This window comes from Tinamus guttatus, unplaced genomic scaffold (assembly GCF_059628265.1).
Source record: "Tinamus guttatus ecotype Peru unplaced genomic scaffold, ASM5962826v1 Tinamus_guttatus_pri_ptg000312l, whole genome shotgun sequence".
Taxonomy (NCBI): Eukaryota; Metazoa; Chordata; class Aves; order Tinamiformes; family Tinamidae; genus Tinamus; species Tinamus guttatus.
This window is the reverse complement of record NW_028288846.1, coordinates 107,765-131,155: the sequence shown is the minus strand read 5'-3', so window position 1 is coordinate 131,155 and position 23,391 is coordinate 107,765. Positions and strand designations below refer to the sequence as shown.

The window sequence follows — 23,391 nt, the reverse complement described above, 5'->3', positions numbered from 1 at the left end:
CAGATGCCACCCTCCTGGTGTTGGTGTCTGTGGTGGATATTCCGATGATCCCACCGATCCCCCGGCCCTAGAGATCTGCTTTGCTGAGAAACCCTCTGCTCGGCAGCAGGCTGGAGAGCAGAGCTGAGCGCTGCCGGCCTCATCCCGTTCCTCCATGAAGCCTTTGCCGAGCGCCGCGCGGTCCCGCGGGTTCCCTTGCCCGAGCGCGGCTCGGCACCCCGATCCGGGCGGGCGCGGGGCACGGAGAGGGCGGGCAGCCCCGCGGCGGCCCCGGCCACACGGACCTGCTTCCCCGCAGCCGCCGCTCAACGCCCAGATGCTGGCGCAGCGCCAGCGGGAGCTCTACAGCCAGCAGCACCGGCAGCGGCAGCTCATGCAGCAACGGGCCCTCCTCATGCGGCAGCAGAGCTTCGGCGGCAGCCTGCCCGCGGCGCCGGCGCTGCCCGTGCAGATGGGGGCCGCCCGCCTGGCCCAGGCGCCCCCGCAGCAGTTCCCCTACCCGCCCGGCTACGGTACGAGCGCCGGCAACCCGCCCGCCTCCACCAGCCCCTTCTCGCAGCTGGCGGCCGGCCCCGAGGCGGCGCTGGCCACGCGCGGCGCCATGGTCAACCGCGGCATGATGGGCGCCGTGGGCGGGCAGTTCGGCGCCGGCATCACCCCGCCGATGCAGCAGAACCTCTTCCAGTACTCGGGATCAGGTGGGTGCCGGCGGAGCGGGCGGTGCGCGGGCACGGGCGATGCTGAGAGGAGGAGGAGGAGGAGGAGGGATGGCAGCGGGCGCTCAGCCCCTTCGGTCGCCCGCTGACGCGGTGCCTCCTCCCCAGGCATGGGCCAGCAAAGCGAAGCCGCCTTCGCGCCGTCGCTCAGCCCCAGCAGCCCCCTGATGTCGCCGCAGCTTCCCCCGTCGCAGAGCCCCATGCTGCAGCCGCCCGCGCCCGCCCCGGGCTACCAGTCGCCCGACATGAAGAGCTGGCAGCAAGGAGCCATGGGCAACAACAGGTGAGATGGCGCGAGCCGTGCGGGGAGCGGGGGCTCAGGCACTCGTGCAGGACCGCGTCCGATCATGCGGCAGCACAGACAGTCGTGCACATCCATGCACACGCGTGCAGGAGCACACATGGTGCAGATCCATGCACACGCATGCAGGAGCACACACGGTCATGCAGATCCATGCACACATGTAAGGAGCACACATGGTGCAGATCCATGCACACGCGTGCAGGAGCACACACGGTCATGCAGATCCGTGCACACGTGTAAGGAGCACATGTGGTGCAGATCCATGCACACATGTGCAGGAGCACGCAGATTATGCAGATCCATGCACACGTGTAAGGAGCACACACAGTTATACACATCCATGCAGACCCGTGTAGGAGCACACACAGCTATGCAGATCCATGCACATGCGTGCAGGAGCAGACACGGTTATGCAGATCCATGCACACTTGTGCAGGAGCACACACAGTCATGCAGATCCATGCACACGCGTGCAGGAGCACACACGGTCCTGCAGATCCACGCACATGCATGTAGGAGCACACACATCAGACCACGCACAGTCATGCAAGACCACACATACTTGTGCAGGACCACGCGTGGTCATGCAGGATCACACACACTCATGTAGGACCATGCATGCTCGTGGAAGACCATACATCATCATGCAGGATCACACATGCTCTTGCAGGACCACGCGCCGTCATGCAGGGCCATGCACAACCATGTATACTTATGCAGGACCACGCATGGTCATGCAGGATCAGACACACTAATGTAGGACCACGCACGCTCGTGCAGGAACATGCACAGTTGTGTAGAACCATGCATGGTCATGCAGGACCACGCATGGGCATGCAGGATCCTACACATTCATGCAGGAATATGCATGGTCATATAGGAGCACACACACTCACGCAGGAGCGTGCACGCCTGTGTAGGACCGCTCAGTGGTGCAGGACCCGCACACTCATGCAGGACCACGCATGGCCATGCAGTTCCACACACGCTCACGCATGTGCAGAGAGCTGAGAGAGCGAAGGTGACCCATGGCGCTCGTCACCTCCTGGGTTTTTGGTGGGGTCCCATGTTAGGTCCTGTGCTGGTCCCCAACCCTCTTCCCATTGGTGACATCCCGAAGCTCCCGCACGTCGGGTGGACGGGGTGAAGCTGTGCTGAGCTCTGGTTCTCAGACCGGTGGCCCGAGTAGGTCCCTTGAGCAGGGACAAGCAAATGGGCAGAGTCACCTTGCCCTGGCCACGTGGGCTCACGTTAGAGCCTGAAACGGGAGGAGGCCCCCAAGGCCTCCCTGTTGTCGCACCACCACGAGCTCGCGTGCCGGGCGGGATGTGTGGGAGCAGGGGCACCCGCTCCCAACGGACACGGGAAGGTCAGGAGGATGCTCGGGAAGGCAGCGTGGAGGAGACCTTGGGAGCAGGAGGCCGCGTCGCGTCCAGCGTGGCCCCGTGCCCGTGATCTCCGTGTGCCCCTGCTGGCCGCGGAGCCGGAGCAGGGCGTTGTAGGACCACACGGATGCCGCAATAAGGGTCCGTTTGTCCCCTGGGAATGAATTTCCACCCGGTGGGGTAAATCCTTGGTGGAAAGCGTCTCCCTTGCACACGCTGGGCGCTTTGGCGGGGGGGACACGGCCCGTCCCGCGGGCAGCGAGGCCGCCGGCCACCGTCCCTGGCCGCGGGACGTGCGTTTCCTCCCGCTTTGCCGCGCGTAATCCCGGCTTTCCCTCCCGCCCGGCAGCGTGTTCGGCCAGGCTGGGCAGAGCCAGGCGGCGCCGGCGCAGCAGGGCATGTACAACAACATGAGCATCACCGTGTCCATGGCGGGCGGCAGCGGCGGCGTGCAGAGCATGAACCCCATGACGGCGCAGATGCAGATGAACTCGCTGCAGATGCCCGCGATGAACTCCATGTGCTCGGAGCAGGTCAGTGCTCCCGGCCGCGCCGCGCTCGCCGCCTCCTCCCCGCAGCGGCCCGGCGGCGGGATGAGAGCCGGTCCCGCCGGCTGAGCCGCGCTCCTGCTTCCCCCCAGGTCAGCGACCCGGCGCTGAGACCCGCGGGCCTTTACTGCAACCAGCTTTCCTCCTCGGACCTGCTGAAGACGGAAGCGGACGGGGCGCAGGTCAGTAGGAACGCTCCAAGCGCGGCTCCGGGATCCGAGCGGGCTCCGCTCGGCGCCCGGCGGGATGCGAGCGCCGCTCGCGGCATCGCTGCGGGCTCGTCCGGCCCTCCGGCGCCCACGGAGCGCTAACGCGCTGGGACCGGGGCGATAAAATCGTGGATGGACGAGGTGCTAAAAGCTCCGGTCCGGCAGCGAGCGAGCGGGATTTCCTTCCTAAGCCGGTGTCTCCCCGGAGGGCTCGCGGCGGTCCCGCGGGAACGCCGAGCGGAGCGAGGGCAGCTCCTCGCGCGGCCGCGCTCCGTGTCCTGCCTGCAGCGCCACCCGCGGACGGGCGCACGGACGGACGGACACCTGGTGCCGCTCAGAGCCGATCGGTGGAAAAGCCCGGGAAAGGAGAAAAATAAAAATAAAAATAAACAAGGAAAAAATTCATTGTCCGGCGCTGACGCCCTCGGGGTTGTTTTTCTTCCCTCTGCATCCCAACCGCCCCAGCGCCTCCAAACGCCGCTTCGGACCTGCCGCCGCCACGTTGCCTCGCCAGGGCCTTCCTCGCGGGCCGCTCCTCCTCCTCGGCGGCCGCTTTATTCACCCCCCCCTTCGCCCCTGCTGCAAACTATTATTTTTCCACCCCCCCTCCCCGACCCCTTCTAATTTCTTTTCTTCCTCCCCGCGGGCGCCGGAGCCGGGAGCCGACTGAGTGCAAGCGGTTTTCTTTTTGTAGGACAAGAAGACCGAAGAGTTCTTCTCTGGGGTGGCTCCCGACTAGAGGAGTTGAACTCTCTAGTGAGTTTCCCACCGCGCGCGCGCGTCCCGCTCCGCCGCCCGCCCGTGCCCCCCGCGCCGCTCACCGCTCTCCCCCTCTGCTCTCCCCTTGTGTCCCGCCAGGTGCAGCAGGTCCAGGTCTTCGCCGACGTCCAGTGCACGGTCAACCTGGTGGGCGACCCGTACCTGAACGCGCCGCCGCCGCCGCCGCCGCTCGGCGCCGCCAAGGCCGCCCCGGGGCCGCCCGCGCCGCCCGCGCAGCAGAAGAGCCTCCTGCAGCAGCTACTGACCGAATGACCCCGCTGCTCCCGGCGGATTTTTTTCCCCCCTGATTTTTTTTTGTTTTGTTTTTCAAGAGGAATGTGAAATTTAAATAATGAGACGTACAGAGATTATATAAATATATATATATATTATATATTTTTCTGAGATTTTTGATATCTCAAGACCCTCGCAGCGGATTCTTCTTCAGGCCATAGCGTTTTGGAGCGGAAAAGAAAAAAAAAAAAAGAAAAAGGGGCGGGGGGGCAGTTTTGTTTGGGGGGTAATTTTTGTTTTTTCTTCTTTTTTTTCGCTTTTTTCCCCCCCTCCCCATTTTTTTTTTTTTTTTTTAATAAAAGCGTCGGATGCCGGCGAAGCGACGGGGGAAGGTTTTCTGGAGCCAAAATTACAGATGATCCTTATTTTTGTAAATCAGCCGCTGGCTTCTTAACGTGGACGAAGGTTTCTCGGGGCAAGGGGGGAATAAAATACGGTGCGGGGAGAAGGGCCGCGTCGGGAGGAAGACGACGACGAGGAGGAGGAGGAGGAGGAAGATCGACCTCAGTTTCAGCTGGATCTGGCACTGATCCCGGCTCGGCGCAGGGGGACACGGGGAGGGTCCGACGCCGCCGGATTTCTGCGCGAAAAGCCTTTTTTTTTTTAAGAGAAAAAAAGATGAATTCACGCTTAAATGAAACAACAGCGACAAAAAACCATCAGCTTCTCCCCCCTTCCGCCCTGCTTGTGCGTACAATCAGCTTTTTTAGCAATCGTGAGTTTTGTCGGTTTTAAAGTAAAAAAATGCAAAAAAAAAAAAAAGACAAAAAAGAGTATTTTGACCCACTTTTTTTTTTCTCCATGTTTTATGCTGGTTTAAAGCCTCCGGGTGAAAACGGAGGCAGCAACGTGTATATGGCAAACGGAGGGGATAAAGCAAACAACAAGACAACAGAAAAGAGGAACAGTTTTTTTGGGAAAAAAAACTGCAATAATTTTTAGGGGGGGAAGGACGGGGGGGAGGGGTCCTGTCAATTCCTGTAGATAAAATTTTCTGATTAAATATTAAATAAAATTAAGCAGTTGGTTCTTTCTGCTTCGATCGTGTTTAACAGCTGAGGTAGCCTAAACTATTTAAGATAACAATGATAATAAAATAATAATAATAATTGAATCCTCTACTGGGAGATAGCTTTTTCATTTTATTTTATTGATTTTTGTGTTTCCCGCTCCAGCCCGCGCATTGCCCGCAGCTCTGATCGTGGGATTGAGGCGTTTTCTCCTCTTTTTGGGCCGCTTTTCATGCTTGCTTTGGTGTTTTTAGTGGCGGGGAGGGAGATGGCAGAGGGTGTTTTTCCCTCCTGCTTCGAAATCGCGACGGGGTGTGGAAAACACGTGGATTTTGTGAGCAGACCTTGCTGAGAGACTGGGAAAAAACGGAAAACTAAATGGAAAACTAAAGATGGGAGGAAGGAGCGCGGGCGGCTTTGTGCTGCGGGTGGAGGCGAGCGGAGCCGGCGGGTTTTTCCTCACGTGTTTTTTGCCCGCGGCGGCGCTGCGGGACGCGGGATGGCGGTGGCGCCGCGGGCTGTCGTTGACGTTGTCGTGGGATGTCATCGTCGTCGTCGCGCTCAGCGCAGCAGCGGGAGGGCGCGCAGCAGCGGGCGCACCTCGTGGCGCGGGTAGGGCCGCAGCGCCAGGCACGTGGCCTGCGCCTCGGGCTGCTCCGTCCACAGCGCGTGGTCCAGCCCGCGCGCCCGCAGCGTCTCCGACAGCGCCCGCAGCGCCGCCTCGTCCTCCGCCTGGTGCCGGGGGACACGAGGGGGACACGAGGGGGACACGGGTGGGACACGGGTGGGACACGGAAGGGGGACATGGCAGGGGGGAGGCGGGAGCCCCTCCCCCATTTACCTCACGCCTCGCTCCTCCCCCGCTCACCTCACACAAGGCCCCGCCCCTCCCCGCCGTCGCTCCGCCCCATCCAGGCCCCGCCCCCCTCGGCCCCGCCCACCTGCCAGGCTCTCCCCGTCACCGCCCCGCCGCCAGGCCCCGCCCACCCGTCACCGCCCCCCGCCGGGCCCCGCCCCCAAGCCCCGCCTGCCGTCACCGCCCACCCACCAGACCCCGCCCTCTCGCCCCCGCCAGGCCCCGCCCCTCGGCACCGCTCACCAAGCCCGATCCCACTCGGCCCCGCCTCCGCACCAGGCCCCGCCTCCGCACCAGGCCGCGCCCCCTCGGCAGCTCCCCCGCCAGGCCCCGCCCGCCGTCACCGCCCACCCACCAGACCCCGCCCTCTCGCCTCCGCCAGGCCCCGCCCCTCGGCACCACCCACCAAGCCCTATCCCACTCGGCCCCGCCCCCGCACCAGGCCCCGCCCCTAGCCCCGCCCTCTCGGCCCCGCCCCCTCCACGCCCCGCCCCCTCAGCACCACCCCCGCCCCAGGCCCCGCCCACCTCGAGCACCACGGTGCGCATGGCCCCGCCCTCCTCCAGGTAGGCGCGCGTGTCCGGGTGGTCGCGGTGCGCGTGCGCGGCGGCGAGCGCCGCGTGGCAGCCCTGCGCCACGAGCGCGCCCAGCGGCCACGAGAGCGGCGCGCGCCGCAGGTCCCCGCGCAGCACCACGTACTGCACGAGCGCCGCCTCGCCGGGCGCCGCCATCGCGCCCTGCCGTACGGCGCGCGGGGCCTGCCGGGAGCGCCCGGCGCTGGCCCCGCCCCGCGCGGGGCCTGCGGGGAGGCCGAGCGCTGTGGGCGCCGCCATCTTGCTGTACGGAGTGGAAGGGGGAAGTGACGCGCGCGGCGGCGGCGTTTCCGGCGCGCGCCGTTTGAACGGCCGTTGGCCCGGTAAGCGCGGGGCTTGCGGCGGGGTCCAGGCGTCCGGGTGGGTCCCTTCCCCCTTTGGGTCTCCCTGTGTCCCCGTTTGGGTCGCCCTATTCTCCCCACTAGGTCCTGGTCTCTCGCGGTGGGGCCGGGGGGTCGTCCAGGCTATTCCCGCCCCACAACCGGAGGGACCCAGGCGTCCGGCTGACGTATCCCACCCCCCAACATCCTATTTGAGAGGAGCCCCGGGTGTCCGCGCTGCCCTTCAGCCCCCGTTCCCTTATAGTGTCTTGGGGGGCAGGCTGAAAGGACGCATGGTAAAACGGAGGTTTCTAATGAGCTGCTTTGGCTGTCGTCCCCCAGGCCTTTCCCCACGCAGCACCGGGAGAGGGGAGATCCTGCGGGACGACGCTCTCGCTCCTGGGAACCCGCCTGATCCCGTGTCCTGCTCGCTGGGAAGCGGCGACGGAGCATGGAAGCAGGGAGAGCGCCTGCACAAGATGGTGAGCCGCCCTCTAAGGCGTTCGGTGTCCCAGAGCCGCGGCCTCCTGCACGGCATTCCCATAAAACCAGCGGGCTCCTGGCTTGCCAGGTGATGCCAGCTGGTCTTAGGGGCCTTCCGAGCGCTCTCCTAGCCGCTCCGTGTCCCGGCTGCGGGGCCTGGGGCTGGAGGCCGCGTCCCCGAGCGTGCGGCCGCGTCCTCGCAGGGGTGCTGTCCCACCTGGAGCTGCTGGAGGCGCGAGCCCGCGCGCGGGCGCTGCGGGAGCAGGCGGCGGAGCAGCGAGCGGAGCGGCTGGCGGCGCTGCGGGCCCGAGCGCGGGAGCTGCGGCTGCGGCGGGACGAGCTGCGCGCCAGGGTGGAGCTGCAGCAGCGCAGGGTGAGCTCGGGCGCCTCCCGTTCCTGCAGCGAGGCTGTTTGTGCAATATACCCGGCTACTGTTTTTATTTTCCCTTTTTAAGCAAGTCCTGCTGCCCCGGCTTTCCCGCCGGTGTCCAGGATCCCTTGGCTTAGAGGTTGTGCGCCTATTTCCAAACTATTTCCCCCCCTGTTCTCAAAACGCCCTCTGTTTGTCTCGGAGCCTGATTGTGTCCCCAAAGCCTGACCGCAGTCCCTAGGGACACATGTGTTGTGTCCGTCATCCTGAGCTGCGCTTCCCGTTTCCCGGCATTTCCAGCTCCTTGGGAACGAAGAGGTGGCAACAAGCGGTGATGCAGCCCAGCCCGGTGATCAGGCCGTTCTGGAGCGGAAGATGAGAAGTGTCCAGGACCTGCTGCAGCTCTTCTACCTCACAGGTACCGGCCCAAGAGCCGCTCGCACCCGGCCAGCGGCCGCCGTTTTGGCTGATTCCAAAGGAAGAACTTGGGGTGAAATGTGATTTTCCCCTCAGTTTGCTCCTGCTGTGCTTGAAGCCTTTAGTGCTGAAGGTGCTGGCAGAGGGATCGCGCTGTGTGTGACACCCTGTCCTGCACAAACGGCCTCCAGGCTGCTGCAGAGACTCCATTTTCCTGAGCTGTCGCCTTCACTCTACGATCTGGATTCTGCAAAGTGTAAAACTGCTTTAGTCCTACAGCACCAGGGCAGCGTAACTCGCTTACTGGGAATCGAAGCTGCCAGTCCCTAATTTGTTAGGAGCCCCTCATCAGAAAGTTGCCTTTATCTCCCTAAACTCTTCCGAGTCTTTAATCCTCCTGGAGACCTCCCTGAGCTCTCAGCTGAGACGTGTTTCACTCGTGGGGCCCCAGCAGAGCTCCCGTGGGGCAGGGAGCTGCAGTGCCCCTAAGAACCCCTCTCTCCGGGCCCAAGGGCTCAGCGGGAAGCGGACCAAGCACGGCGTGTGCTTCTGCATCAGCACCGCCTTCGAGGGCACCTACCTGGACTCCTTCCACCTGGACCTGGCCACCAAGCCGCGGGTGCAGATCCGGCGCCACTCCGTGCCCGTCTTCATCCCGCTGGAGCAGCTGGCCAGGAAGCACCTGCAGACGGACATCAGGCGCTTCCTCTCCGCGCTCTCCGACCACCTCAACGCCTACGTGGGCAGGAGGTACCAGGCCGACCAGCTGCAGGTACCGGCAGTGCCGTCCCCTCTCCTTTTCCCTATAGTCTTTTTCCCTATAGGTCCCCTCTCCTTTTCCCTTGTCACGGTTATAGCAGCCTTGCTCAGGGTGCAGCCACCCCGTGGCACCTCCCCTCGGTGCTAGAGGCCCTTCTCATCCCTCCAGGAGCGTTTCTCAGGCCACCTGGAAGGAGCCCTGCAGAGAAACTCCCTGTGCAACGTGCTGGTCTTCAGGTACAACACGTCAGGGCAGGAGGAGACCTTCCCGTTCAGCGCGAGGCTGCTCTACGGAGATCCCTGCCGCAGCCTCCCCACCGAGGCCGTCGTTTCGTGCGCGTGTAAGTGGCGGCGCCGGCCTTGGTTGGACGGGCAGCTCGTTGCCCAGTCGCTCTGCGGGTGGACGGGGTTTCTGTCCAGCGAGCAAGGAGGAACAAACCCTCTCATCCCTGCGTGGGAAAGGGTTTTGGGAGGGCCCGAGTGCACTTCAGGTGCTGGAAGAGTCCCAGCAGGATGGGGATGCCGTTTCCAGGGATTTCCCTCCTCCGATGCAATGGGAGGGATGATGGGGCCCATGTGCGACGACGCTCCAAGCCGCAGCATTCCCGCATTTCCATCCTCTCACAAAATCCTCTCGGGCAGCGGGGGTTTCCACGCGCGCTTTGGATCCCCGCGGGCGGACGCGGAGTGCTGGGAAGCGGAGAAGGGTTATGAGAAAAGAACAATTTGATGGCGGAGTAGAAAAAAGAACCAGACCCAAAGAGCTGGGCTGGTTGTGCGCCCCGTTCCCCGCCGACGCGGTGGCTTCTCCCGCAGCGGGCGCCGCCGCGTCGCTGGCGGAGAGGACGGCCGCTCACTCGGACGCCTTTCGCCGCCTGCCGCTGCACAGAGCCCTCGAGGCGCTCAGCAGCCCCCAGGAAAGCCTGCAGGAAGCACCGTGAGCGCCGGCTCCCACCGGAGAGCGTTTCCTGGGGCGGCCGCGGCGCGGATGGAGACGGCTGAGCGCCGAGAGCGACGTTCCCTGGGCGCTGCCAGGGGCTCCTGCAGGTCACCCGGCCTCAGAGCTTCCTCCCTGCTGTTCCAGAGCCGCTCGCGGAGCTTCCCTGCGGTTGGGCCCGTAGCCCCGCGGGACTCGGTGGCCACAGCAAAGATCTCGCTGTCGCAATGCGAAATTATATTAAAATGCTGATTTCGTAGGGCTTCGGGGGCAACACGGTGACCGCTTATCCTCACAGCAGGCGGCTGATCTGCCCCCTGCTTACGTTGGCCAGGAAGGGGCATCGTGTCAGACCCGAGCTCAGGGGACAACGCGGAGGCCACAGGGCTGGTTTGGGGCACCCATGAGGTTGGGGGGCTGCCAGCAGCACCCTGTGCACCCTGCGGAGCCAGAGCCAAACCCCGGAGCACAACAGGGACCTCTGCACGCGCTTCCGCAGCGGCTTGGGATGTGCTGTTTCCTTCTCCCTGGGCACAGGGCCACTTTCCCAGTGTCTTGGCTTCATTTCTCGTCCAAATTTGGAGCAGGATCTTTAAAAACTTGCTGTTTTGTAACAGGACATGTTTTGTATTTGTTTTAGCTTGTTAATAAAAATACTGTTATGGAAACTGCAGTACACAAATCCCTTTTTAGCTTTTTTAACTTGTGTTACGGAAACCATAATCTTTAAAAAATCTCATTTTGTTCATTTCTTTTAACCTTTTAATGTGTGGTTTAGACGGTAGTTTCTTCTCCTGTCTCATTTTTAAGCCAGTCCCCTATGTGCTATGGTGTGTGACACCAAGTGGATTATGATTTTTTTATTTAAATGTGCCCTGAGCCTCATCCTGCTGTTGAGGTTGGAAGGGACCTCTAGGGATCACCCAGTGCAACCCCTGCTCCAGCAGGGACACCCAGAGCACGGGGCACAGGGGGCATCCAGGCGGGTTGGACATCTCCAGAGAAGGAGCCTCCACAGCCTCTCTGGGCAGCCTGTGCCAGGGCTCGGGCACCCTCACACCAAGGAAGTTCTTCCTCACATGGACATGGAGCTGCCTGGGGTTCAGCTTGTCCCCGTTACCCCTTGTCCTGTCACTGGCCACCACCGAGCAGAGCCTGGCCTCATCCTCCCTACATTCTCCCCTCAGCTACTTGTCCATGTTGCTCAGGTCCCTCTCAGCCTTCTCTTCTCCAGGCTCAACAGGCCCCGCTCGCTCACTCTTTCCTCACACGGTGGCTGCTCCAGTCCCTCCATCACCTTCGTGGCCCTGCGCTGGCCCCTCTCTAGCAGCTCCACGTCCCTCTTGTCCTGGGGAGCCCAGAGCTGCCCCCAGGGCTCCAGGTGCCTCCCCAGGGCTGAGCAGAGGGGCAGGATCCCCTCCCTGGCCCTGCTGCCAACGCTCCTCCTGCTGCAGCCAGGAGCCCATTGGCCTTCTTGGCCACCAGGGCACGTTGCTGCCTCATGGGCAACTTGGTGACACCCAGGACTCCCAAATCCCTCTCCATGGAGCTGCTTTCCAGCAGGTCAGCTTGCTGAGGGTGCCCTCTGTGCCCTCCAAGTCATCGATGAATGAGTTGAAGAGCACCGGGCCCAGTACTAATTGCTGGGGGACACCACTGGCCACAGGCCTCCAACTATCAGGCCCTCCTGATACCCCTGAGGGCTGCGCTGCCATCCAGAGGGACCTGGACAGACTGGACAACTGGGCGGTGAAAAACCTCATGCAATTCAACAAGGCCAAGTGCAAGGTCCTGCACCTGGGCAGGAATAACCCCAGACACCAGTACAGGCTGGGGGCCGACCTTCTGGAGAGCAGCTCTGTGGAGAAAGACCTGGGTGTCATGGTGGACGACAAGTTGACCATGAGGCAGCAGTGTGTCCTTGTGGCCAAGAAGGCCAATGGGATCCTGGGCTGCATTAAGAAGAGCGTCTCCAGCAGGTCGAGGGAGGGGATCCTGCCCCTCTACTCAGCCCTGCTGAGGCCACATCTGGAGTATTGTGTCCAGTTCTGGGCTCCACAGGACAAGAGGGATGTGGAGCTGCTGGAGAGAGTCCAGCGCAGGGCTACGAGGATGATCAGGGGCCTGGAACATCTGCCCTATGAGGAGAGGCTGAGGGAGCTGGGCCTGTTCAGCCTGGAGAAGAGAAGGCTGAGAGGGGACCTGAGCAGTGTCTAGAAGTACCTCAAGGGAGGCAGTGAGGAGGATGGTGCTGGCCTCTTTTCAGTGGTGGCCACCGACACAACTAGAGGTAATGGCCGGAAACTGAAGCACCAAAAGTTCCACAGGAACTTAAGGAAAAATTTCTTAGCAGTGAGAGTGCCAGAGCACTGGAACAGGCTGCCCAGAGAGGTTGTGGAGTCTCCTTCTCTGGAGATCTTCAAACCCGCTTGGACGCAGTCCTGTGCCACGTGCTCTAGGTGACCATGTGTGTGCAGGGGTTTTGGACTAGAGGGCCTCTACACGGTCCTTCCAACTGTTAATGGTTCTGTGATTCTATAACTAGACTCGGTCCCATTTATCACAACCCTCTGAGCTCTGCCATCCAGCCAGTTCTCAATCCACCCCACTGTCCACTCTGCTAACGCACACTTCCTGAGCTTCCCCATGAGGATGTTATACGAGATGGTGCTGAAAGCCTTGCTTGTTGTCAAGGTGGACAACATCCCATCGTCCATCCTGCCAGTCATCCCATGGCAGAGGGCTATCGTGTGGGCTGGAGTAGGGGCACTCCTGGCCCCAAAGAGCCGTAAAAATCTCCAGCTGTGGAGCAGGATGCGACCCTGGCACCTGCCAAAAGCAGCAGTGACAGGGCAGCCATATTGAGATGAGTATCGACCTACCCCCTTCTGGTCCTCCTCTGCCATCCCCTCCAACCGCTGGCAAACACTTTTCCCCATATCCTCACCCCGCAACGAAGCACACGCGGAGTCGGGCTTTGAAATTCAACCGCTTCTATTCAAGAACCGAGTGGCGTAATTACACTCTGTGCGTCCCCCGTCCCGCTGCGGCCCTGACCGCGGTGGGAGCGAAGGCGCTCGTCAACACAACGGGCCTCGTTGAGGCCGGGCCCCGGCCTCCCTTCCAGCAAGCAACAGCAACGTGACAGCAGCGCGTGCGCGAGAGAGCCCCGCCGCGGGGGTTAAAAATATAAGTGCCAATCTATTCTTTTATATATATAATATATATATTTCTATGTCTGAAATACACAATATTGTTTCCTCCTCCTCGGAGGCAACGCGCTCCCTGCCCTCCTAGCTGCAGCGGCTTGTGGCGAGGATGAACTTTGCGTGAACTAACAGCGAACCCCGAACGCTCCCGCTTGGCGACTATGGCCCCCGGCCCGCCGCGGACACGCGCTGGCTCCCCCGCGGGCCCTGAGTTTGGCTCTCCTCGTGCCGGGCGCTCTGCGACGCTGCGGCCACCGCCTCCCCTTCCTGCTCGCGCGTGGAACGGAGCCAATGCCCTTCCCGGAAACTCGGGATGGGAAAGGATGGCGGGGAGGCGGGGGCGGTTTCTCGAGCCGGGTTTCCAACGCGGGCGGCGCGCGGCGGGCGCGCGGGGCCCTGTCCCCGGCGCCGGGCGGGCACTGGCCGTGCTCCCCACGCAGGGGCCCTCACGAGCTGTCCACCACCTGGTGGGGCAGGGTGACCGAGGAGCCGTTGAGGAAGGAGCCCTGCTTCTCGCGGCCCTTGAGGAAGAAGGTGAGCAGCTCCCCTTTGCCCTTGACGTAGATGGCCCCGCGGCGCACGAAGCGGAAGCCGTACTCCTTGAGGATGAGGTGGGTCTCCTCCACCACCTGCGGGGACGAGCGGACGCCACCGGGGAGGAGGGCATCCGAACCCAGCCCGCCTCGACCCGGGCTGCGGCGCAGGGTTTCTCACCCACCTGTATGTTCCCCATGACGCCCGTGGACTCCATCCTGCTGGCCACGTTGACCGTGTTGCCCCAGATGTCGTAGTGCGGTTTGCGGGCGCCGATCACCCCCGCCAGCACGGCCCCCTTGTTCATGCCTGCGTGGGGACAGCTGGATGTCACCCCATGCATGGATGGGATGTCCCTGCGTGAGCCAGGAAGCCCCAGCAGGGTCTGTTACACCCGCCCTGCCTGGGATGGATTCAGACAGAAGTGTCAGCCTAATGCCTACAGGTACAACCAAGTCTCTACGTTACACCTGCTGCCACACGTCCCTCTGCTTGGAGGAAGACCAAGGATGGAGGGATGGGGATGCAGAGGAAGGTCCTGCCCTCCCGAGGAGCTACCTGGAACCTCCCAAGCCTTCCCCATGGGCGGACTTGCCTATGCGGAGCATGAAGTTGTTGAAGGACTGGTAGTTGATGTTCATCAGCGTCACCTTCATGGCTAAGGCAAAGTCGGCCAGATCGGCTAAGTGCTGCCAGCGCTCCTTATCCGAGAGGGTCTCCTTCTGCAAGGGCGGTGGGCTCAGCCATGCCCTCCCTCCTCATCCCTGCCGGCCCCCCTGGACCCCCCCCTACCTTGGTGTTGTAGCCATTGGCGTTGACATCAGGCGTCACTCCGGAAGCCGCCATGTAGGTGCTGCCGATGGTTTTGATCTTGGTGATGCACCTGAACTGGGGCTCGTCCAGGAGCTGGGCCACGGAGACCAACCCTCAGGCACCCACATGGAGGGCCGGGGACCATGGGGTGGGAGCAGCGGGTTCCCCTGCCCCGGAATGGAGGACGGGACAAGCGGGACAGGGTGGTAGGAGATGCCCAGAAACACCCGGTAGAGGTTGTTGGCTCACGACAGCCGCGCGGCTCCAGCCGGACTCACCGCGTCGAAGTCGGAGATGATCTCGTTGAGGAAGCGCAGACACTCGATGCCCCCGTTGTTGATGCTCTCCTCCGTGTAGAAGTCGGCGAAGTTGGGCAAGGAGGCGAACATGACGCCGATCTCGTCGTAGGACTGGCTGTACAGCTCCTGCGGGCGGCACGCGGCCGGGGGCGTGAAACCGGCACCGCCAGCAACCCCAATCCGCCAGCGTCAGCCCTGGCCACCGGCTCACGGAAAAAATGAGGAGGCCCTGAAGGAGCCCTGGCAAAGACGTCACCTTCCTCCCACCAGCGACGCCCGCTTAGACCGCTACATAAATCCAGCAGACCTGGCCGGATCTGGAGGTCACTCACCAAGAATGAGGCCAGATCACCAAGTTCTACCATGACACAGAGGGACACCAGAGCTGTCCCCAGCTCGTGGGACCAGGCTGCATCACCCTGGGTACCTGCGGCTACGGGAGCAGCCGGTGTCCACTCCCACCCGCTCCGCTCACCTCGTCCCGCTTCTTGGAGCCCAGGAAGTGCCGGGCCACGTGCTCGGGCAGCATGTTGGTGACGAGCGCCTCGTTCCAGCGCCTCATCTCATAGACCCGCTCCTTCTGGTCATGGACATCGATCTTCCAGAGGAAGAGGGTCCTGGCCAACTTCTCCACCTGCGGGCGGGAGGGACAGGGGTGCCGCGGCGCACCGGGAGCATCCCGTGCGGCACCGGTGCAGACAGGCGCTGCAGGGCGGGTGGCTCATGCCGGGACCGCGGTCGGGAAGGCTCCCGCGGGACGGGGCAATCCCGATGCAGCACTCACGTGACGGGAGAAGTAGTAGAAGCTGAGCATGACCACGAAGATCATGGCCGTCATGGAGTACTTGGAGGGCACCAGCGTGGCCCTGCGAGGCGAGGGACACGTGGGCCACCAGCTCTGCCCGGCGCCCGGCCCCATGGTGCGTCCTCCCCGTGCCCTTACGCGCTGTGCTGGCCCCGCCGCCGGTCGTACTGGTCGAAGAGGTGCTCCCAGGCGTAGATGTTGACGGCGCCGGCCGCCCCGGTGATGAGCACCATGAGGGTCAGCTTGACCATGTGGCTGACCTGCACCAGCATGATGGTGGCCACCAGGGCCAGCAGGGCGATGTAGCTGTAGTACTTGGGGTGCTCGCCGCAGCCGCCCGCGCGCGGCGCCGTGCCGTTGCCGAGCCCCACGTAGTCCTGCCGGCAGCTGAGCTGGGGATACGATGGCAGGGTGAGCGGGGGGCACCGCGTCATGGGCCACGCATGCAGCTGGACACGGTCACGGGTCTCCCCGCAGGCGTCAGGCACCAGGGCGTGTGGTGGAACCCGAGGAGGTGCCATGTTTGGGGGTCGGACTAGATGATCCCTAGAGGTCCCTTCCAACCTTAACGATTCTGTGCCCCCTTGCTGCAGGATGAGGATGGAGGCCCCTCCGCGCCTCACCATGTCCACGATGTCAGCCATGGTGACGATGACGATGGCCGCCATGGCCCAGGTGTTGCGCGCCCAGCGGGTCCGGTCGATCCACGTGGAAAAGGCCACGAGCTTCTTGGGAAAGACCTACAGGGAGAGGAGAGAGAACCTTTATCTGAGTAGGATATGGACTGATTCAAGGCATGTGGATGCCCGGCCATGCAGAAAACTGCAGTGTCCTCTTGCGGACAATGGAGACAGCACCCACGATCTCCAGCATGGAGCCATGAAGGGGAAGGGGACGGTGCCGTCCGGGATGCATCCCGGTGGCCTCTTACCCTGGGGAAAACGGCAGCCAGGGAGCAGACGGTCAGGATGAGCAGCAGGATCTCCCCCACCACGAAGGTCACGTAGTTGGCCACCAGCCTGTGGAGAGCGCACGAGGAGAGGTGGGGACATGCACCAAGGCCCCGAGGGGACCCGGCCGGACCCCCTCGCCCTGCCCGCCTTACCAGGGGTCGATGCAGATCTCCACCAGCGCCGTGAAGAAGAGGACGACGCAGGAGCAGCTGAAGGCCGCGCCGCTCTGCTTCTCCTTCTCCACCGAGTAGCGCGTCTCCATCTCGGGGTCCATGAAGCGCATGGAGAGGCGGAAGGTGCTCTTCCCCTTCAACCTGCCGCCCGCTCCGTCAGCGCCCACCGCCCGCGGGGACGCACGGAGGGACGCACGGAGGGGCGCGCGCGGCGCCGGGAGGGGAGCACTCACGCCTGGAGGGACTCGCGCTCCAGCAGCGCCTCGTTGAGCAGCTTGTTGAGCTCCTGCTCGTTCTGCGACGCGTCGATGACGCGCTCGGCCAGGTCGCGCAGGCGCAGCCGCCGCCGCGGGTTGGGGAAGGAGGGCTTCGCCGCCTGCCCGCGCGGGAGGAGGAGGAGGAGGAAGAGCATTGGCGCGGTGGCGAAGGGGAGGAACACGCGCGAAGCCGCCCGCCGTCCTCACCTCGCCGTCCTCCTCGGCGCCCTCCGGGGCGCCGTCGGGCTCGTCGGCGGCGTCGGGCAGCGTCGGGGAGGCGCCGCGCGACGGCGGCAGCGACAGCTTCTGCGGGGAGGCCGAGGGGGCGGTGGGGCCGCGGGGGCGGCCGGCGGGCCCCGCGCGGCGCCCCGCACTCACCACGCCGTTGATGCCGTTGCGCAGCGGCGCCTTGGGCACCACCACGAGGTAGGTGGCGATGCCCTTCTCCTTGAGGTAGTCGCAGCGCGAGCCGCCCTCGCCCGGCTCCACCTCGAACTCGCCCCGCAGGCAGTCCATGGTGCTCTGGGAGATGTGCACGCGCCTGCGGGACGCGGCGCTGAGCGCCGGGCCGCTCCGCGCCGCCGCCGCGGCCCCTCCGAGCGGCCGCTCACCCCGGGATGCCGCCCGCCTCCATCTTGTTGGCCACGGTGACGTCGGTGGACCACACGTCGTACTGCCAGCGCTTCTGGCCCAGCACGCCGCCCAGCACGGTGCCGCTGTGCACGCCCACGCGCATGTCCACCGCCGTGCGCGTCTTCTCCCGCACCGAGCTGCGGGGTTCATAGAATCATAGAATCACAGAATGCTGAAGGATGGAAGGGACCTCTAGAGATCATCTAGTCCAACCCCCTGCACACGCAGGGTCACCTAGAGCACGTGGCACAGGACTGCGTCCAAGGGGGTTTGAAGATCTCCAGAGAAGGAGACTCCACAACCTCTCTGGGCAGCCTGTTCCAGTGCTCTGGCACCCTCATTGTTAAGAAATTTTTCCTTAAGTTCCTGTGGAACTTTTGGTGCTTCAGTTTCCGGCCATTTCCTCTAGTTCTGTCGGTGGCCACCAGTGAAAAGAGACCAGCACCATCCTCCTCACTGCCTCCCTTGAGGTACTTCTTATATACACTGATTAGGTCCCCTCTCAGCCTTCTCTTCTCCAGGCTGAACAGGCCCAGCTCCCTCAAAGTTCCCGCTGTGAGGCCCCGCGTCCCCCCAGAACGGGAGAGCCGCGTTCCGGCATCCCACCGAACCCACTGGCGCCGCACGGCCTGGGGGACCCCAGCGAGGTGCCCTTACGAGATGGCCTCCACCATGGCCAGCCCCATCATGATGGAGCACACGGCGTGGTCCTCCCGGTAGTCGGGCAGCCCGCAGATGCAGTAGTAGCAGTCGCCGAGGATCTTGATGCGCAGCTGGTGGTGCTTCTGCAACGGGCGGACACAACCAACCTCGTTTCTCCATTCCCCTCTCACGACTGCAGCTTTCCAGCATCACCCCTTTCCACGCGGCGCTTTGCAAGCAGGAGAAGCCGGAGCATCCTCGGCTCGCCAAATAGTTCAACCCCGTCCCGCGTCCCCCCCGGCTCGAGGCCGGGGCTGAGCCCTGCGCCGCTCGTGGCACTCACCGCCGCCAGCTTGTCGAAGCGGGCGAAGAGCTCGTTGAGCAGCTTCACCAGCTCCTGGGCGCTGCAGGACGACGAGAGCTGCGTGAAGCCCACGATGTCGGCGAAGAGGATGCTGCGGGGAGCCGCCGTCAGCGCCCGCCGCCGCCCGGGCCCCCGCGTCACCCTGTGGTCCCCTCCATCCCGCCACGTCCCTACCTGACGTTCTCGTGCCGATACATGTACATGGTGTTGAACTGCTGCAGCTCCTTCTGGCTGGGGTCCTTCTTCATGTCCTTGAGCATCTCGTCGGCCACGTGCTTGGGCAGGATGGAGAGCATCAGGCGCTCCTGCGGGGACAACTTGGTGCCACTGTCTGCACCGCCGCCTTCCCGGAGCCCCTTTTTGGGGTGTTTTGCGCCATTCTGCACCACCCACTGCAAGCAGAGAGGAAGCAGGAGCGGTGCAGGGCCGTGGGGGTGAGTGTCCAGAGTAAGTGCGTGGGGCCAGCGTGTGGCACAAAAACACAGGGTGTAAACGCAGGGTGTTAGTGCATGGTGCAAACACGTGGAGCAAATTCACGGTGTAAATGCGTGGTGCAAACGCCTGATGTTAATGCAAGGTGCAAGTGCACGGTGCAAACACAGGTGTAAATGCACGGTGTAGGTGCACGGTGCAGATGGTGCTTCCCTCTCCTTGAGGAAGGGGAGAGGCCGAACGACATTCCCAAGCTCCCAGATCCTCGCTGCCAGGATCCCAGGGTGCGGGCAGAGGTTCAGGATGCGGCGAAGGAGCAGCGGGACGGGAGCGCGTCTCGACGGGCATCGCTCACACACGTGGGTCCCAGCGGCGCTCGGCTGCCCCTCGGGCATCACTTGTAACCACAACAGGGAGCGCAGACCGAGCCCGATCTGCTGCCATGGGCACTCGCGTCACGAATGCGCCGGGTCTTTGCTGCATTTTCCAGCAGGAGCCGAATGTTTTCATTGCAGCAAATGCACCCGCTCGGGCACAGCCGGACGCATCACGGGGTGCCCGAGGGCTGCAGCGGGTGCAGGCCGGCACCACCAGCCCCATCCTGCCCCCGGCCTCGGCAGGAAACGCTTGGAAAAGTCGCCGGCATCCGTCTCCCGGCGGCGGCGCGGGATGTCGGCTGGGGCTGCCATGGCAACCCGGGGCCCTGCCGGTGATGCTCGCGGCCGGCACTGCCTCCGGCGCCGCTTTCCCCTCTTTTCCCAGGCGATTCCCGGGTTTATTTTTTTGCAAGCAGGAGCGGGGGGGATCGCCCCCCATTGGAGGTGCCCGTGGGGCGGCAGAAGCGCTGCCAAATTCCCTTCTGCAGAGCAGCTCCCGCCCGGAGCTCCCCCTCGCCCTGCCTGTGGGACAGCGATATTTATAAATCCAAATCACTGGGAAAAAAAAAAAAACAATAATCCCAACTCTTTCCCCCTTTGAGTGCCTGTTTTTTTTTACCATCCAGCTGCAGCAAACCCCCCCGATGCAGCGAGGGCTGCGGGAAGGCGGCAGCCGCACGAGCCTGGCCGGGCACGTGGCCCCGTTGCCACTGGGAGCAAATTGCCCGGCGGCAACGGAGCGGGCGAACAGATAAGAGCCAGGCCGAGAGGCCCCAGATAAGGCACTAAAATTAACCCGGGCCTCATAACCCAGGTGCAAACGAGTGAGATTCTAAACGCCCTTTTGCATTGAATTCACGGCATGTGCATCGGGACGGCAGCGGGATGTGGGGGCGAAGCGGCGAACGCGGTTTCCAGCGGGGCTCCCGGGGGGATCTGCAGCCCCCCGCGGCGCTGCCGGCCCTACCTGCTGCTGGCTCTGCTCCTCCAGGTTGAGCTTGACCTCGAGCGACTGGCGCGCCTCCAGGAAGGCCTTGCGGTGCTTGCGGTCCGCCATGTAGTAGGACATGGTGCCCACGGTGATGGCGCACAGGTAGATGGCAACGTTGGACAGGAGCTGCGGGGGGAAGAGCGCTGAGGGTGGGGGAAAAGACAGAGAAAAGCAGCAAGACCGGCCCTGCCCAAAGCCAAAAATGTGAGTTTGTCCCTCCATGTCTCCCGACACTGGTTGCAACGTCTGGGAACGCCCTTGGGACACACTGTATGACCCAGCCTTGGGCAAGGATCCCAGAATCCCAGAAGGGCTGAGGTTGGAAGGGACCTCTAGGGATCACCCAGTGCAACCCCTGCTCCAGCAGGGACACCCAGAGCACGGGGCACAGGGGGGCATCCAGGTGGGTTGGACATCTCCAGAGAAGGAGCCTCCACAGCCTCTCTGGGCAGCCTGTGCCAGGGCTCGGGCACCCTCACACCAAGGAAGTTCTTCCTCACATGGACATGGAGCTGCCTGGGGTTCAGCTTGTCCCCGTTACCCCTTGTCCTGTCACCGGCCACCACCGAGCAGAGCCTGGCCCCATCCTCCCTACATTCTCCCCTCAGCTACTTGTCCATGTTGCTCACATCCCTCTCAGCCTTCTCTTCTCCAGGCTCAACAGGCCCCGCTCGCTCACTCTTTCCTCACACGACGGCTGCTCCAGTCCCTCCATCACCTTCGTGGCCCTGCGCTGGCCCCTCTCTAGCAGCTCCACGTCCCTCTTGTCCTGGGGAGCCCAGAGCTGCTCCCCAGCAGGGTGACGAGGAGGACATGGCAGTGACTCCCCCCCAACAACAACCGGCCGCTCGCTGTAGCCCAACAGCCGCCGGGTTGTCACGGCAACAGGCAGGATGCCGGATATTGGCATTTCTCCCTAACGAGGAGCGGCCCGGACCCGCTCGACCTATTAATAGCCGTTCCCGATCGGCCGCCTGCGCGCCCGGAGCGCCCGGGGTTTATTTCGGGACGTCATGTTCCTCCCGGGCGCAGGCGGCGACGGAGGCGCCGCGTTGCCAAGGTTTTTCCCGGCTCCGCGCTCGCCGTGCCGCGGAAAAACGCTTGACGCGGCCTCGGCTCTGCCCGCCGCATCCGCCACAGCTCCCCGGAGCCCAGAGGAGCTCCGATGCCGCTGGCATCCCGGAGCTTTTCCCATGTCTGCCGGATGGACGGGGGCAACGTTTGCATCCTGGCTCGGGAGCAAAGCCGGGGATGCGGCTGCTTCTCCCTTGCAGCCGGGATCTGGACTGGAACATCACCAAGTTCCCAAGGGAAAAGCAATGTTGGATGCCTGGCATGCCAGAATCTCCCCAGACCCCCTCTTTTTGGGTTGTTTGCTGCCCGTTTTCGCAAAAAAAAACAAAGCAAAAAAACACTCAAACTGCCCCAAACTGCACTAGCCTCCTGCCCCGTGCGAGGACTCTGCGTCCCAGTTGCTCCTTTCCTCCCAGGAAAGGCCTCTTTGTGAGGCCAAAAGAAGGTCTGATCCAGGCTCCTGCTGCTGAATAGGGACGTTCAGGGAATGTGGGGGGACACCAGCACTAAGGACGCACCTGGCGGGGTGTCCCCAGAGAGCAGCCCCTGCTACTCACCCGTGCAACGTGTGCAAGGGCTTAGGAGATGGGGATGGACCCCACGGGGCAGCACGGGAGAAGGTTACGGGCTGAGGGACCAGCCCTGGTTTAGGGTGGGCCCCAAGGAAGACCATGGGAGAAGGACATGGGGAAAAGGACAGTTCCTGCTTTGGGATGGACCCATGGAGGACCACAGGAGAAGGACAAAGGGGGGAAGGACCAGCCCTGGTTCAGGGCGGACCCCATGGAGAAGAAGTCCATGGGGAGAAGGACCAGTCCTGATGTAGGATGAGCCATGGGAGAAGGCCAAGGGGAGAAGGACCATTCCTGGTGTAGAACGGACCCCATGGAGGACTAAAGGCCAAGGACCAAAGGGAGAAGGACCACCCTGGTTTAGACTGGACCCCATGGAGGAGAAATCCATGGGGAAAAGGACCAACCCTCGTTTAGGATGGACCCCACAGAGGAGCACAGGAGAAGGGCAAGGGGAGAAGGACCATTCCTGATGCAGGATGGACCCCAAGGAAGACCATGGGAGAAGGCCCTGGGAGGAAGGACCACTCCTGGCCCAGGATGCACCCCAGGGTGCAGCACAGAAGCAGGTGCCCGCCAAGACCATCCGCCCGCAGCGCCCCACGCGCCCCCGTACCTGTCGCAGCAGGGCGCCCTGGTCCAGGGCGTCCTGGTGCTGCTGGGCCACGGCGACGCCGAGCACGAGCGTGTGGACGCCGCAGGAGACGGCGGTGAGGAGCACGATGGGCGCCAGGCGCAGCGGCAGCGTGAGGAAGAAGGAGAAGACGAAGAAGGCCTGCCAGCCCACCGTGTCGCTGGCCTCGTGGCGGCGCCCGAAGTCGAGGCCCAGGTAGCAGAAGATCTGCGCCAGGATGAGCGCCCACAGCACGTAGGGCAGGAAGCGGCGCGCCGCGTGCTCGGGCAGCAGCCCGGACTTGCAGAGGCCGAAGAGCAGCGCCTGGGCGGCCAGCCCGGTGGCGGCGGCCAGCGCCGGGGCCAGCCGCTCGGCCGCCGCCACCGCCGCGCATGTGGCCAGCACGTAGACGTCGAAGAGGGCAGCGAAGACCACGAGCACCAGCAGCGTTTCGTGGCGTTGCCGGCGGAAGTAGGTCTGGTAGAGGGTCTCCAGGGAGTCGGGCGCGAAGGTGAGGCGCATGAAGCGGGGCAGGCAGAGGCAGGGCCCCGAGCTGCGCACCGTCACCTCGTGCGTGCGGCCCACGGCGCGCTCCGCGTCCGACGGCAGGCTCACCGAGTAGTCGGCCGAGTAGTCGGCCGAGTACTCGGGCTCGGCGAAATCCCTGGCGCGCGGCATCTCGGCGGCCTC

At 63.5% G+C, this 23,391-nt stretch overlaps 4 protein-coding genes across 6 annotated transcripts in view; 2 read left to right on the top strand and 2 right to left on the bottom strand.

The window, feature by feature from the left end:
* NCOA1 (nuclear receptor coactivator 1) overlaps nucleotides 1–4,194 on the top strand; it is a 39,112-nt gene extending 34,918 nt beyond the window's left edge. The window contains exons 15-20 of one of the 3 annotated variants that reach the window (XM_088528566.1): nucleotides 299–698; nucleotides 825–999; nucleotides 2,755–2,938; nucleotides 3,046–3,135; nucleotides 3,857–3,918; nucleotides 4,021–4,152. In XM_088528566.1, coding sequence (XP_088384692.1) covers nucleotides 299–698; nucleotides 825–999; nucleotides 2,755–2,938; nucleotides 3,046–3,135; nucleotides 3,857–3,901 — 894 coding nt within the window. In that variant the 3' untranslated portion in view covers nucleotides 3,902–3,918; nucleotides 4,021–4,152. Of the gene's footprint in view, nucleotides 1–298; nucleotides 699–824; nucleotides 1,000–2,754; nucleotides 2,939–3,045; nucleotides 3,136–3,856 lie in introns of all 3 variants that reach the window. The other 2 variants (XM_088528565.1, XM_088528567.1) reach the window with 2 other exon arrangements.
* A 1,592-nt stretch (nucleotides 4,195–5,786) lies between these two features.
* On the bottom strand, nucleotides 5,787–6,824 carry PTRHD1 (peptidyl-tRNA hydrolase domain containing 1). The gene is made up of 2 exons (XM_088528577.1): nucleotides 6,609–6,824; nucleotides 5,787–5,957 (listed from the first exon to the last, which is right to left on the bottom strand). Exons 1-2 carry the CDS (start codon nucleotides 6,810–6,812, stop codon nucleotides 5,787–5,789), a joined length of 375 nt encoding a protein of 124 aa, XP_088384703.1. The 5' UTR covers nucleotides 6,813–6,824.
* A 603-nt stretch (nucleotides 6,825–7,427) lies between these two features.
* Nucleotides 7,428–9,964, top strand: CENPO (centromere protein O). The gene is made up of 6 exons (XM_088528576.1): nucleotides 7,428–7,476; nucleotides 7,681–7,850; nucleotides 8,148–8,265; nucleotides 8,777–9,036; nucleotides 9,193–9,364; nucleotides 9,840–9,964. Exons 1-6 carry the CDS (start codon nucleotides 7,446–7,448, stop codon nucleotides 9,962–9,964), a joined length of 876 nt encoding a protein of 291 aa, XP_088384702.1. The 5' UTR covers nucleotides 7,428–7,445.
* A 3,651-nt stretch (nucleotides 9,965–13,615) lies between these two features.
* ADCY3 (adenylate cyclase 3) lies at nucleotides 13,616–23,391 on the bottom strand. The gene is made up of 19 exons (XM_088528564.1): nucleotides 22,705–23,391; nucleotides 20,419–20,568; nucleotides 18,817–18,947; nucleotides 18,622–18,733; nucleotides 18,294–18,421; nucleotides 17,615–17,773; nucleotides 17,211–17,544; nucleotides 16,980–17,122; nucleotides 16,726–16,887; nucleotides 16,552–16,639; nucleotides 16,244–16,360; nucleotides 15,759–16,012; nucleotides 15,600–15,681; nucleotides 15,291–15,449; nucleotides 14,795–14,941; nucleotides 14,496–14,609; nucleotides 14,299–14,425; nucleotides 13,888–14,012; nucleotides 13,616–13,798 (listed from the first exon to the last, which is right to left on the bottom strand). The coding sequence occupies exons 1-19, from the start codon at nucleotides 23,377–23,379 to the stop codon at nucleotides 13,616–13,618; spliced, it is 3,390 nt and encodes a 1,129-aa protein (XP_088384690.1). The 5' UTR covers nucleotides 23,380–23,391.